Source organism: Triturus cristatus, chromosome 10, assembly GCF_964204655.1.
Source record: "Triturus cristatus chromosome 10, aTriCri1.1, whole genome shotgun sequence".
In the NCBI taxonomy this organism is placed as follows: domain Eukaryota; kingdom Metazoa; phylum Chordata; class Amphibia; order Caudata; family Salamandridae; genus Triturus; species Triturus cristatus.
Window position 1 is genome coordinate 984,756,627 of NC_140593.1, and position 13,864 is coordinate 984,770,490.

General features: G+C 44.8%; 1 protein-coding gene across 5 annotated transcripts in view; it reads left to right on the forward strand.

Moving 5' to 3' along the window:
• Positions 1 to 403: 403 nt before the first annotated feature.
• The window catches only part of USP22 (ubiquitin specific peptidase 22), a 570,028-nt gene continuing 556,567 nt past the window's right edge, over positions 404 to 13,864 (forward strand). For 4 of the 5 annotated variants that reach the window (XM_085628912.1, XM_085628913.1, XM_085628914.1 and 1 more), the window contains exon 1: positions 404 to 1,327. In XM_085628912.1, coding sequence (XP_085485038.1) covers positions 1,208 to 1,327 — 120 coding nt within the window. In that variant the 5' untranslated portion in view covers positions 404 to 1,207. The remainder of the gene's footprint in view (positions 1,328 to 13,864) is intronic. The other variant, XM_085628915.1, reaches the window with a different exon arrangement.

A 13,864-nucleotide genomic window follows, 5' to 3' on the forward strand; every position in this document is an offset into this window, starting at 1 on the left:
TTGTTCAAACATCTACTGGGTGGTGGACCTTCAATATAGCAGCCATCTTGGGATGGTATATATTCGCAATTAAATCAGGATCAAAACTGCTTCACAAAGAGACCATTGTTCTTACCGATGTTCCTTCAGTCGATACTGCTAACTTTAATCCGAAACAACGTTACACAAGCGGCCAGCTCTAAGAGTAGTTACTGGTTACTTGTCTTTTCCGCTTGCGACTACTCCAATCTAAGATGGCCCCCGTATTCTCGCCGTTCCATCCGTCAATGCGTCACGCATTTATATTGGCATCATAACCAGCATATCGGACAGTAGCTTTTCTTGTTGCGCCGCCTCTTTTCCCACGCCTGCCCCAATGAGTGAAGGAGACAGGGGACTGGACTTCACTTCCCCGCCCCCTGGTGTCTCGCGGTTGAATTTCGTCGAGGAGGAGCATGAATAAGAATCTGTGAGGTAGTGAGAAGAGGCGGAGGCTTGGCCGGGGAGAGTGCGGCTGAGGCAGCGGTGGGGAGTAAAGCCTGGACCCCTCCCTCTGACCATCAATGAATTAGAGGGTCCTTGCGAGCTGAGCGGGCCCCCGGTCTTTCGGGCACTGCTTTGTGTGTTCTCTGGTCTGTAAAGGAGGAGGAGCGGCCGCTCCATGAGCTGCACGGCGCTGCTGGCGAGGGGGGCCGGGCCGCTGAGGTGAAGAGAAGCGGTGGTATACGAGTGAGGCTGGCTGTCCCACTGAGAGACTTTCCCATCACGGGCACTCCAACCCGTATTCTCCTTTCCTCTACCCTCCCATCTCACGTACCTGTCCCACCCAATACTCCTTTTCCAGAGGCACATTAACATCACAATTAGTGTGGTGCTTTTAGTCCAGAGATTGCCTCATACGCTCTCTTCCCAACCTCTCCATAAGAAACCAAAACGGCTGCAACCCTCTTGTATGTTCCATTTCAAATACCTCCCCTCTCGAGACAGCCACATATAAGACTGATTCCTCTCAGAGATACCTGCACTTGAAGCCTCCACCCCATCAGACCACAAAGCCCAATTTGCAGGACTGCACTTCCTATTCCAAGCACAGGACCTCCCCCCCCTTGCCCTTGTAGCTACTGTGTAGTCACCGCCAACCCCCTCCATCCGTGACTGTGTTGGAACTCTCTACCAGGCTCCCCTTCCCCGGCGCCCCCCAACCCCTTGAATTCATGTGTGTTCTGTCATGAGTCCGGCCGGCTGCTCCCATGTGAACAGCTTTAAGGTGGAGAACTGGAAGCAGAACTTGCGAGTCATCTACCAGTGCTTCGTGTGGAGCGGCACCCCCGAGACCAGGAAACGCAAGGTGGGTTTTCATTGCACCCTGGCTAACTTCTCCCGGCCCCCCGCACCCAGGCCTCGGTCTGGCCTCCTGCATTGCTTCACTTCCCCGGGCAGAAGAAGAAAGGGATTGCAGGAGAGGGAGGAGAGTTGAACATCCCAGGGGGTGGGGAGAAGGGGCCGGGCCGGAGAGAAGAGGAGGGAGATGCTCTGTGCTGGGGAGGGAAATCCTCAATACGTTGAGCAAGAAAGAGGATTTGGGGGCTGCGGATACCCATGCCTATGTATACATAGCATGTTTACATCCCAACGGGTGGTAGATGGTACATAGCAAGGCTATTAGTAGTAAGACCCCTCCCTCAAAACGAGGTAGATAATACTGTATTTTCGAAGAAGACCAACAATATTATCATAGAGGGCATTAAATGCAGTGTGGTTGATTGAGGCGCCGAATATGGAGAAGATTGACATATGCTTGGGCCCTTTCACATCTGGGGGTCTTGCTGTACTTGAACAGGGACCACAGCACCCATGGTAGTGGAGTAAATGCTTGCGAAGTGCTACGCACAGCATGCAGGGGTCATGATGCATGGTGGTTAGCATATGTAGGAAATATGTCGATGTGATATAGGGATTGTTGAGACAAACGGGCAGATTGGACGGCACACGACATAAGGTAATTGGCACAGGCAGGCGTCCTCAGATGTGACAGACGCAATTGGGTTCGGTGGGCAGCCATTGGAGTATGAGACGTGTACCTACGACAAGCTGAAACGATGATGCGGGTGGCACGTACATTAAATGTGCCAAACGCTGGGGACCATACGTGACTAGTGTATACACGGTCCGGAGTGTGTGGGCGGCCTTGGACATCAACAAGACAGGCTCATCGATACGATATGTGCAGATTATGGGTGCTTAAATTAGCAGGTCCTTGACGTTGTTTTTGTTGCCGAGAGATGGGTCCGCATTTAATGCTTCACGTAGACTGTTGCATTTTACTCCCACACCATTTGTGTGATTGTATTGTGGACCCCGAGATACTCCTCGTTTTGTGTATCTCCAAATTAGGCAGACAGGAGTCAGTTTATTTCATACAAGCACCTTCATTTTCACTCCCTCCACCGCCGTGTTTCTTTGGCAGGTGTCTACTACGTTAGATGCTCAGTTTACCTCTTGATTTTAGGTTTAGTCAGTCGAGATGTGGAGTGAGATTGGTGCAAGCACACGGTTGCATTTTTCTCCGTGGTTGATGGAAGCGTGTGCTTTTTGTTTTGCTTCGCAGTGGGCTGGCTGGCTCGCCAGACGAGGTTTGCAGGCCAGCAGTGCGTCGTGTTTATTGATCGCCCCACCCCCTGTGTTCAGTGAAGGGGGCTCTGCAGACCAGGTCTGCAGCTTGCTACCTGAATTTTTGGTTATTGTGCTTGGGGAGGGAGTGGGGGCGCACATATATCCCCGGGGTGTGGCGTTTCTCGCCCGTGCCCTTTTATTATGTGTATTTGCTGTTATGATTGCAGCGAAATCGAGGAGCAGCATTTACCCTGTTCTAACGTTTTGTATAAACGAGGATGCGGGCATCTGGGAGCCAGTGTTTTCTCTCCCAGACCGACAGTTCAGGTGCACGCTGGAGTGCTGGCCATAAATGCCGCAGTGTCCGAGCAGTGGGACGCCAGACAGGGAGTGTGCAGGTTAAACACAGGCCTTCTGTCCCGGGGGAGGCAGTGATTGTACTCGGGCGGCGTGGGCTGCCTGATGAGATCCCCGGAATTAGGAAATGACCAACAAAGCCCCGAAAGTAGCAGGCGGGGGAGAGTCCACGTGGGAGGCGGGCCCAGGCAGCGATGATACCTCTGATGGGGGGGAGAATTTCAGGGTACCGGGATGCTCAATCCACTCTGTCATCAGCCCCTGAATTATTAAGACGCAGGCTCAACTGGGACGGTTGGCGAAATGTCCCTTTGAGCCATGTCTGGGATACATTATTCAGGATCGGGGGAGGGGTGCAGAAATATGGCAAGAGCTTCTTGTTCGATGTGGCCTTTTGTCCCATAAACTCGGCTTTCATTATGCATAGTAATGGTGGATTGCCACTACCCTTCGGTGATCTGTAAAGCGAGGTGTGCTGTCTGTATTGATTTTCATTTTATCATACATTCTAACGTTATTCTATTTACTCCCTGGAAACGTCTGGAACTGTTGCGTCTCCTTGGATCCCACTGCGGAAGACTAACATTAAGGGAATCTTTGTTAATGGACGGGAGCGAGGGAGTGAATGTTCCTAAAACATTCTTTCGCACGGAAGCTGTCTTGGCCTTATCGGTGGTGTCGGAAATGTCGAGTCTGTATTGCATCTGCATCTTCATAATTGATTTTTAAGGTGCTGTTCTGTGTGGAAAAGAGGCTGTTAGTAGTGCATAGTACAGCAGCGTGTTGTGTATGCGGAATCTATACTGGGATTTGATGTAACAGGTTTGGTTGAAGGCATTTAGTTTTAAATCATAGGCTACTTTCAGATATGACAGATGTTGATAAGCATATTGCACTCTGGTTATTATTTCATATCTATTCACATCAATACAAATATAGTACATTTGTAAGTCATTGCTAATGGCAATGTGTGTTGGCTTCCTAGCTGTATGCCAACATCCCATATTAGCCCCACCCACCCAGTTTATCCTTTAAATTCCTGGCAGTCAGTGGCTAAAGGTGCTTATTAGCTGGCGGCAGGTGATGCATTTAAAGAAGACGCAGAGGTAAATAAGATGATTTAGTTTCTCTGAACTAAGTAAAGCCTTCGTCTGTGGTCCAACTTTAGTGCCTCTGTAGCGTCTTAAGGTGGGAACAATAGCATTGTCTTAGAGTCTTGGAAAGGCCGAAAGGTTCATGAAGTTTGAGCCCTACCCGCAAAGAGGGCTTCTATTGTAGTCAACGATGCTGTGGCACATCACTGTAAGCATTGCTCGCTTATGGCTCTTTCATGCTAGTGGTTGCTTCAGTGTATTGGCACAGAAGCAGGGCTTTAAGTGGGATGAAAAAACTGGGGGGACTCTCAAGGGGCGTGGCCAATGTAATTAAGGGCGTGGCTTAAAACACATACCTAAAAAATGTGTGCTTAGCATAGAGTGCCGCCCGACTGGTATTTTGCTGTTTCTGTCATTGCATCCAGATATATGATACAACAAGTAACATCATACCTACAGTCAGGACTATTGGCTTTGTCAATGATTGTTAGTTGCATAAGATAAATAAGCAGCAACTGTGGCTTGTATATAATACTGAAAAAGCTTCCACACAAAGCCCTGGTGACACCGCAACAATATTGCAGCTCCTGAGTTCCGAAAAGAGAAGAGAAATCCAGAGAGAAAATTACTCTTTAAAGGATTTCCCTTCCCCTATAACGCTCGAAAAAAAGACGGACCTCCTGTGCCAGGGCACAAAATAGAGCCCGATAGAGACCCGTTTCGAGGTCTCCTTAAAAAAACTGCCGTTGCTCAGACCCGGTGAGACCCGGCCCACTTAAAGCCCTGCACAGAAGTAATTTATTCCTGTCAGATGGACCTGCAGTAACTATTCCTTTATAGTGATTTTTGTGAGGCAAGCGAGGACCTTGGCTCTAGTGATCAGATTATCCACATGCAAATTCTCTAAACATTTTGCAAAGGGCTACTACTACGCCTGTTCTCTTCTGTGATGTATCACAGCCCGGCAATATGGGCAGGTGGCCTTTGAGACTCTTCAAAGGCCTCTGTGCTGCACCAGAAGGGAGGAAATAAAACAGTTCAATATGGGTGCCATTTGGAGGTGGGGCTCTGACATACCAGACATGGTCCAGAGCTTTGGGGGTCAGAGCAGATGGCAACCTAGAGGTGGGGCCTCAAATTCAGGTCAACGTACAGATGGGGTCGAATCGAATACTTATAGGGTCAATAGCATCAGATAATAGAAGTCAGAAGTCCCAACCACCTCTAATATTGCGCATCTAATGAGGAGGTACAGGCTGTCAATTGTGGTGATGGGGTGCCTCTACGGATCCCCCAAAGAGATGCTGTAAAGAAAGACAATGTGGCGCAGAACGCTCCTTCGCCCATTGTGGATCTCATTTGGTTATTTGAGAATGAATCCTCTCCGATAAACAAAGGATTCATTCTCAAACTTTTTCCCGAAATAGAGGCACTGAAGTTGATAGAAAGCAGGGATACCCTAAATGTGAATATTATTCAGCATGAGAATTTTTCCAACTTCAGAGTTACCTTTCGCTCCTTGTTAGTAGCCAATTTGGCTCTACAGAACTGTGAGCATTTTTTTAAAACAAGCATTGGCATAGCCAATAGGTCTCGCCTTTGGGACCTTATAAGTTTTTGGCCATGCAACAGTTGCATAACTCAATACTTATAAGGTCCCAAAAGCGAGACCTATTGGCTATGCCGTGCGGCCACGAAAGCAAAAGTGATCGCGCTCACGAGCAAACATCAAAGCGGCCGTGCGGCCATAAAAGTAATCGTGGTAAAGGGCGGCGCGCAGGCCTGCGCACATGCACTGTAGCTCTAGGCTGGCCTGGTAGCACTTTTTGGACCCCTCTCAATAAGTCTCGCCAGACCAGCGCATGCGCTGGGTCAGGCGAGACCTAACAAGGGCTCGATATAATGCCTGTATCAGACTTTGAGGAATATTCTACCATATGTCCTACAATTCAGCGTCCAGAAGCTCTGAGGGCTGGTAATTCTGTGGTGTTAGACCCTATGGGCCCCGACTTTGAGTACCCTTTGGGTAACGCCAAAAATATTATGGTCTCATTAAACAAATGGGGTCGTTTAATAAATCTGGTGCCTGATCCCGTAGTCGCCAGTCAGGCCCTTGACATTGAAGATGATCTGGCTCAGTGGAGATGGGTAGCAAAAGCCTTAAATACCAACTGTCTTGAGGTAGAAAGAAACGCTCCTCTGCGGGGGGGGGAGGGGGGGAGGGGGGGGGGGGTGATACTTCTCTTTTGGAATATGGCTGGCTTGGGTGATAAAGAGGAATTTCTTAAATCCCCTGAATATATGCTTGCAAGAAACCTGGTTGCGCAGAGATTTTGATTGCAATGCCTTTTTTATTTTCTCCTGTCACGCTAAGCACTCCAAAAGGGGACATGCTAGCGGGGCGGGGGTCCATTCTGCTTAAGAATTCGATTAATTGGAATCAGAAAGTCTTTTACCATCCATCAAATCTTCGTATTTGCCCGAAGCTGGCGTGTTTGGGAGAACCCGGAAGGCCTACCTTCTTCCTAGTGGCAAATCTTTTTATATATTAATGAGATAGCTACCATGGAAGAATGCCACTTTGTGGTACTAGTGGGAGATCTAAATGCGAAAATCTCTAATTCTGCGCTGGAGATTTATGCTAACCCAGATAAAGAGGAAATCTGGCATATTCCTCTCTAGCGGATAAAATAAATACGGATAAACGGGGATTCCTCCTGCTTGAAAGCATTAGAAGTGCATATTTGGTCATTTTAAATGGGAGGGTGCCTGTCGCTAAAATAGCACAATTTACTTTTCAATCCCATCATACACAAAGCCTACTGGACTATGTGGTTGTTTCCTACCAAATGTTTGGTGCCTGTGAAAACTTAGAGGTTTCTCCGTCAGTATGGAGCGATCACAGCGTAATAAGCTTGACATTGGCCTTTAATCTACCTGCACTGAATCAAGGTAACTTGGGCCAGGGCTCGGTGGTATTTAACAAAGCAAATGGACGTTCATTTTGGACTCAAAAAATACCTCCAAGGTAGGTGTGATAGTGAAGAGAACTTTTGTAGAGCAGCAGGGCCATGTTTATGCTAATATTATACAGTTCTTTGAGGCCCAAATGAGGGAGATAAAAAATGTAAGCTCTGAATCCACTGGTCCCCGTAGGGCAATCCTGGGCACCCCTTCGCTGAAGGCACTAAATCAAGAAATTAAGCATTTAGTCCGTAAACAACGTCTACAATTTTCTACGGGTAAACGGGAAATTAATCGCCTTAAGCGAGTAAGAAGTCGTTATAAACAAAGAGAAACGAGATGGATGCTAAAAAGATTGGATTGAGGGAAGCCACGAGAGCCAAAAATTCAAAAAAGTATTGGCACTTGATTGCAGAATATTGCGACTCAAGACAGAGGGCTCTCCCCATTCCGATCCCAGAAAAAGAGTGGGTGGACTATATTTCACTATTATATAAATTCAACAATTCAGTGCTTTTTCAGATGCCTGTAACAGAGGAGTTTTCCTTTATCGAATATGATCCCCTGTCAAGGGATGAAATAGTAGGTCACATAAAGAATGCCAGACATCGGGCGCACAAGGACCGGATGGTATCCCGATTGTTACTCTAAAAGGAATCGGCCACATGGGTAGCCTTTTTGGTGCCATTGTTTAATTTTTGTATTCGAACGATTAGTATTCCCTCCTCTTGGAAGGGAAGTATTATAGTTGCTTTGTTTACAAAGGGCCCAAAAAATCTACCTACTAGTTTCAGACCAATTGCATTGCCTGACGCATCGGGAAATGTATTCGCAAAAAGTATACTTCATCATCTGTAGCAATGGGCCCATGACCAGAATATCGTACCGCCAGAACAGGCAGGCTTCAGAAAGAACCATGAAACACTGGACAACATTGTGACTGTCCAAACCATTGTAGAGAAATGTCTTCTCACAAAGCATGTCAGTTTATATGGCATTCATTGACTTCTCCACGGCGTTTGATGATAAAGTGGATCGTCCGACGCTGTGGCGAAAGCTCTCCCATCTTGGTATGCTACTCCACCTCCTGGTCCTTATAATAGAATTGCATACATACACCTGGTGTCAAGTGATGATGGGAGGCTCACAAAGGTTATCCTGTAGGATTAAGACCTATAACGGGCTTAAGCAGGGTTGCCTGTTGGCCCCTCTTTTGTTTTCCCTTTACAAATGTGACCTCCCTGGCAAGTTAAACTCAGTGAGAGGGGACGCCTCTAGAATTGGTACAAAGTCCATTGGTTCCCTATTGTATGCAGATGACGTTGTAATTCTTGACTTAACACCTGTTGGCTTGCAACGTCGTCTGGATGCCCTGACCAAATATGCGGAGGACCATTTTCTGAAAATCAAAATTGCTAAAAGTAAAATTTAGTCTTCCGAGAGAAAGGTCCCACAATAAAGAAAGGGTATAAGTGGTTGTTAGAGCATGAAGAACTTGACCCCGTTGATTCGTATCTGGGGAAGGTTTTTTAAAAAAAAACGGCGGGACTCCGAGTATATTAAACGGTATGTTGGTAAGGCTGCCACCCAGGCTGGAGCTTTGAACAGTTTTTACAAAACCTGTGGGAGATGCCATTTTAATCATGCTCTGTTAGTACTTAAGGTTAAAATTCCCCCTTCATTACCATATGCTGCAGAAGTACTGGATAGGAATTATTGGCTCGCTTTTGATAAGGCTGAAGGCCGTTTTTTCCGCCAAATTTGTAATTTAAACTCTTTGGCTGCCCACATGTTTTACGCTTGGAATTCCATCTAGTCTCTTCATATACTTCATCCTTGGCAGCGGTCCCGAGGTGGGGGAACTCCCTCTTTTGGGGGGGATGAGGGCACCCTTGGGGCCGCTTTGAGAATGGACATTTTTGTTAAACTAAAAGATAAATCAGCTGTCTTCAGATCATTTGCTTATGCAAATGATTCATTCGGTGCTCAGTTTAAATTGTGATTCACCCATGCCAAAGCCTGTACTGAAGTTTTTCTTAAAGAAGTCCGTAAGCTTGATTAGTACGGTAAGAGACACAGCCTTAAGTGAATCCAAAGCCCGCAATGAGGTGGTCTGTGGGAGTGCTGTGGAAAGTAGACCTCGGCCCTATCTTTCATGAAATCTCCCACATGGGATTAGAAGGCTGATACTACTTTTGAGAACCAACCTGTTGCCCCTGAGAGAAGTGACTGGCATTTGGGAAAACATTCCTAGAGGGGAGAGAATCTGTGAATAGTTTTTTTTTTGTTGTTGTTTTTTTACAAATTCAGGATCCTAATTACGTGCTTTTTGTGTGTCCGGAACTTTAAAGGGCTAGGCGCTTGTTTTTAAGACCTTCATTCATCAAATTTAATATTCATTCCGCTCAGGAGGCTCAATCTTTTGTCTTGTCCCCACCAAATTAAATGGTTTGCCATAGGATATTTCATTTTTTTAAACATTTCTGGCCGTTTATTAGTAAATTCTTAAAGAGTTTAGTTTGTATGTTGTAATGGTTATCAGTTGGACAATGTAGAATTTTGCACCCTTCACAAAGCATGTCTTTCCCTCTTTCCTCCGTTTTTAACTTACAGGAGTATTTTGAAAAAGTATTTAAATTGTCTTTTTATTGTATTGGTGTATTTTTGTGGACCTCTGTAGGAGTTCCGTAACAAATAAAAATTGAATTGGGTGCCATTTGGCCTCCTGGTATGATTGTTACATAGTGTATATGTTGTTGGTAGTATGCCTCAGTGTTGTAATCAAGCTGAACTTGCTCTCCCACCTCTTCTTAGCCTTTTGTCCCTGTCTAGAGCTGGTCTCCCCACTTGTGCATCTGCATGGCCGCGGGAGAAGATCCCTTGGAACTCAAGCTTTGGCTCCATGGCTATTGGAGGAAATGGTCATTGTCTGTATAAACCAGTTCTCCATATCCACTGTGCCACCTCCCTCCGGAACACTGCAGTGGCTCATGGGCGCCGTGCACTGCAGGCTATCAAATGTATTCTGAGTGCTTTGCTTTGTTTGAGCCCCTATGTAGTTGCCAGCTCGGGCTTATCATGTTAAAGATTTTTTGGTTGCAGTGACCTTACTCTCATCAGGTTAGAGAGCTGGAGACTGTCTTTCCACCTTTCACATAATTCTTCCCAGATAAGGTCGTTCTGCCAAATAAAGTGGCTTTCTTACCAAAAGTGGTGTCCCTTTTCCATCTCGGGCACGCTGTCATTGGGCCCTCTTATTATCTGCCATTCTGCTCCTCCAAGGAGGAGGAGCAGTTACATAAGTTGGACCCCCTACTATGTGCTAAGGTAGCATATCAAGTACTCAAGGATATACGATCTGTTGACCTACACTTTTAGTGGTACATGGGCAATAAGAAAGGTAAGGCGGTTCAAAAGTGAATTATTTCCTGCCCCATTATATTGTGTATAGCAATCTGCTACACACTGGTGAAGAGACAGCTGTTTGAGGGAATCCAGGCCCATTCCACAAGGGCAACGTCCTTCCACCACGGCCTTAGTTGGGGGTGTACCAGTGGTAGACCTCCGTAAAGCAGCACTGTTGGCCTCCTTCACAAAACCCTATTATTTGGCTTCCGAAGTGAAGAGGGATGGTCCCATCGCCTGCTCAGTTTAACACGGTTTCCTCCTTTAAGAAAGTTTCCTTCAGACCTACCTCCCACAGGACCATTGTTTGTGATTCTATTCAAAGGTGAGGAGTTTGCAGGTAGAAGCATTTACAAAAGAAAAGGTAGTCTGGTGGATAGTGTATCTACTTTCTGCATGAACCCACCCATCACCCCTTTTCTAAAGGAAATGTAAAGGTCCTTTTAAACAGATGTCTGTTTACTTTGTTGCATTGCACCTACTTTAACTTGGATGTCATTTGTGTCCCTGTCTCGAGTTGCGGTAACACAAAAAAAAAAGCAGGTACAATTTGACGTTTGGGCTCTGAGGTGGGCCCTGTATGGCACTAGTGACATCACCGTAGCTCTGTTTCCGGCTTTGAGTTGGAGCCAGAATCCCACCCCCTCCCTTATCAGCACCTGAAAGCTATGTCAGAAGCTTCCAGATCTATGCTGGTGCCTGGGATACAGAATGGTGAGTGTTCTGAAAGTAGAGTATCCATGGGTAAGATGATTATTATTTTCCTCAACCTCTTGTCTCATTTGACAAATCTGATCTTGCGACACATCTTTTTGGGGCCACTTATCTGCTGGAGAACCCATCCGTATTAATTGTTGTTAATTTGGTTATTTAGCATTTGTCATATCAGCCTTTGTTAATTTCCAGCTTTAAATCCATGCATACAGTTTATTTCTTTTTTTTTGGGTGGTAAGTTGATGCTTTCCACTGCAACAAATTCTCACTCCAAAGTTCTCCAGTACGCATTCATAGGTGAGCTTTCTGTGTTGTATGTAGTGTGTGTGTGTGTATATATATATGTGTGTATATATATCAGATAATACGTTGATCTTTAATACATGTGACATTATACGATTATGGGCAGGAAACCGGGGGTAGAAAGTGATCAGACAGGTGCTAGGTTGGTAGACGATAAGCTTCGACTTCTAGTAAGTGTAGCCAAGTAAGTAGTCCTTTATTTAGAACACTTAAATACTTAAGATTAAGACATTTGTGAGTTAAAACTTCAAGGTTCACCATACGGGTAACTTAACAAGTGGCTAGCATGTTAAGTAGCCACCAAGTGGCAAAACAATACATGCTCATGTAGCAAGCAAAGGAGAATATTGGAATATATAAGGATGTGAATCCCTTCAGTAATGTGTTCTCCTTGCACCATCACTGTGGGATGCCACCATGAGTTTATTGTCCAGTTCTTGAGGCCTCCTCTCCAGTCACATTTAATGTGTAGCAAATGGCGTGTACAGTAGATTGTGTGTGTGTGTGTGTGTGTGTATATATATATATATATTATATTATAGTGCAGTTCAGATATGTATGTAGCTGCAGAGTTGAAAGATTGCTGGGAAAACTAAACTACGGAGCAGCATTTTTCCACAAATTGTTTTTTCCATGGTTTTTGTGCATTGGACATCCATCTAGTCAATGCAAAGGCCTGGAATGTGAGGGGAACATTAGCGCACACAAGATAATTGTCCATGTTCTATTCAGTATGAAAGAGCACACATTTGTGGATGCTCTGGCAGTCTTAGTTTGCCTCAAGTATTCTAGTGCAGCCATGCATCTACACATTTATCAGAGGGTTATTTATTAGAATATAATTCAATCATATTTAATAGCCATTTCTATTATCCAAAAAGCAAATTCACATTAGTCTTTGTAACTGTTAATTTTTATTTGTAGGTTTTGAGTTTTAACTCCTGGTAGCTCCATTTCACCAAGGGCAGCTATTTCTGCAATTTCACGGTAGAGGCAGATGCACTCATATCCGTGGCAACACGATAGTTGCCTACAAAAGGGAGCACAAGTGGTTGAAGGACCCAGCCACAGAAAATAAAATATCCCAACCACTCTCTGTGGTTTGTAGGGGCAGTGTGTGATAGAACGTGCAATAACTTAACAGCTTGCAAAACAAGTATGTCTCCTCTTGAAGGCAGACACATTATTATTAGTATTATTGTTCACTTTATTAAATGAAGTTTGAAGACGTCGGGCCCTTCAATCTTGAATTATCTACCCGACAACTTTTTTTTTCTTTTTCTTTTCAAATCCAGGAGCTTGATGTTAACTTTAAGTAATGATTATCTTAGTGGAAAAAAAGGGATGTTGTAGGACATTGCCTCCATGACCAACCCGGTATTGATTGGATCACTTCTTTTAATTCAATTTTGGTCTTATCTCTTAACCTTCTACCATTTTATTCTGGATAGGAAGGGAAACTAGCTCAGTTTGGATCCTTTATCAATGTGAGACCCCTACTGGATAGGTTGGCATCTCGCTACTCAAACTCTTGAGTAAATCATGTCCCCTCTCTTTTGGGCAAATGTTCCTTGTTCCTGTATGTTCTTTCAGTTAATCTCCTTACTTTCGAGTAAGTGCAGCGGGATTACAAAATTGAGGTTTGGCTGTGCCAGTATTAAGGGTAAGGAGATTGTAGACGCTTATCAGGAATCTGCACGGAGTGTGATCAAACCATATTGTGGTTTGTGGGTACGGTTTATTCAAGTTTGGGCATGTCAGTTGGTTATAGGCTACACACCTCACAGATTTCAGGTCTTTAGGCATCTTATATACTGAGTTCACCAGGACACCATATACAAAACCTGCTTACGACCTTTAATATGGGGAATGGCATAATTTCATGTTGGCTTCTAAATAACCTGCATACGATCTGTAGTTCGATTCAATAGCTAAAGCTTTTGGTGGGGCTCCAAGAATCCAGCAGAAAGTTTGAAAGCGGGCTCCCTCGTAACTCACTAGCTAGAACTAAAGGACCTCTCCCATGTAGCAAACCATTTTTTCCCATTATTTAACGCTGTTTGGGGATGGTTTGCTAATTATTTTTAGGAATTGAATTTCTACTATCGCAAATGATTATTTACCAATGAAAAGAGGTCAGTTTACACAGAATTCCTTCAGCAGGATGCTTTATCTTGTATTTTCAAATCTGTCTTCTAAATGCATTTTTGGTTATTATTGGGCTCTTCTGTTTAGCGTTTAACTACAGCTTCAAACTCCTTATGCCCTCCAAAAACATAACCAGTTTTATCAAGTGATTTGTTGCCTTGTATATATTTTTAGTTTATTTGGTGTGCTATGTATGTAAATCTGACACGTTAATACTATCCTGAAATTTGAATAGCACCATAATTTCTTAAATGCGTGTGCCAGTAAATATATTGAGGCATACATTA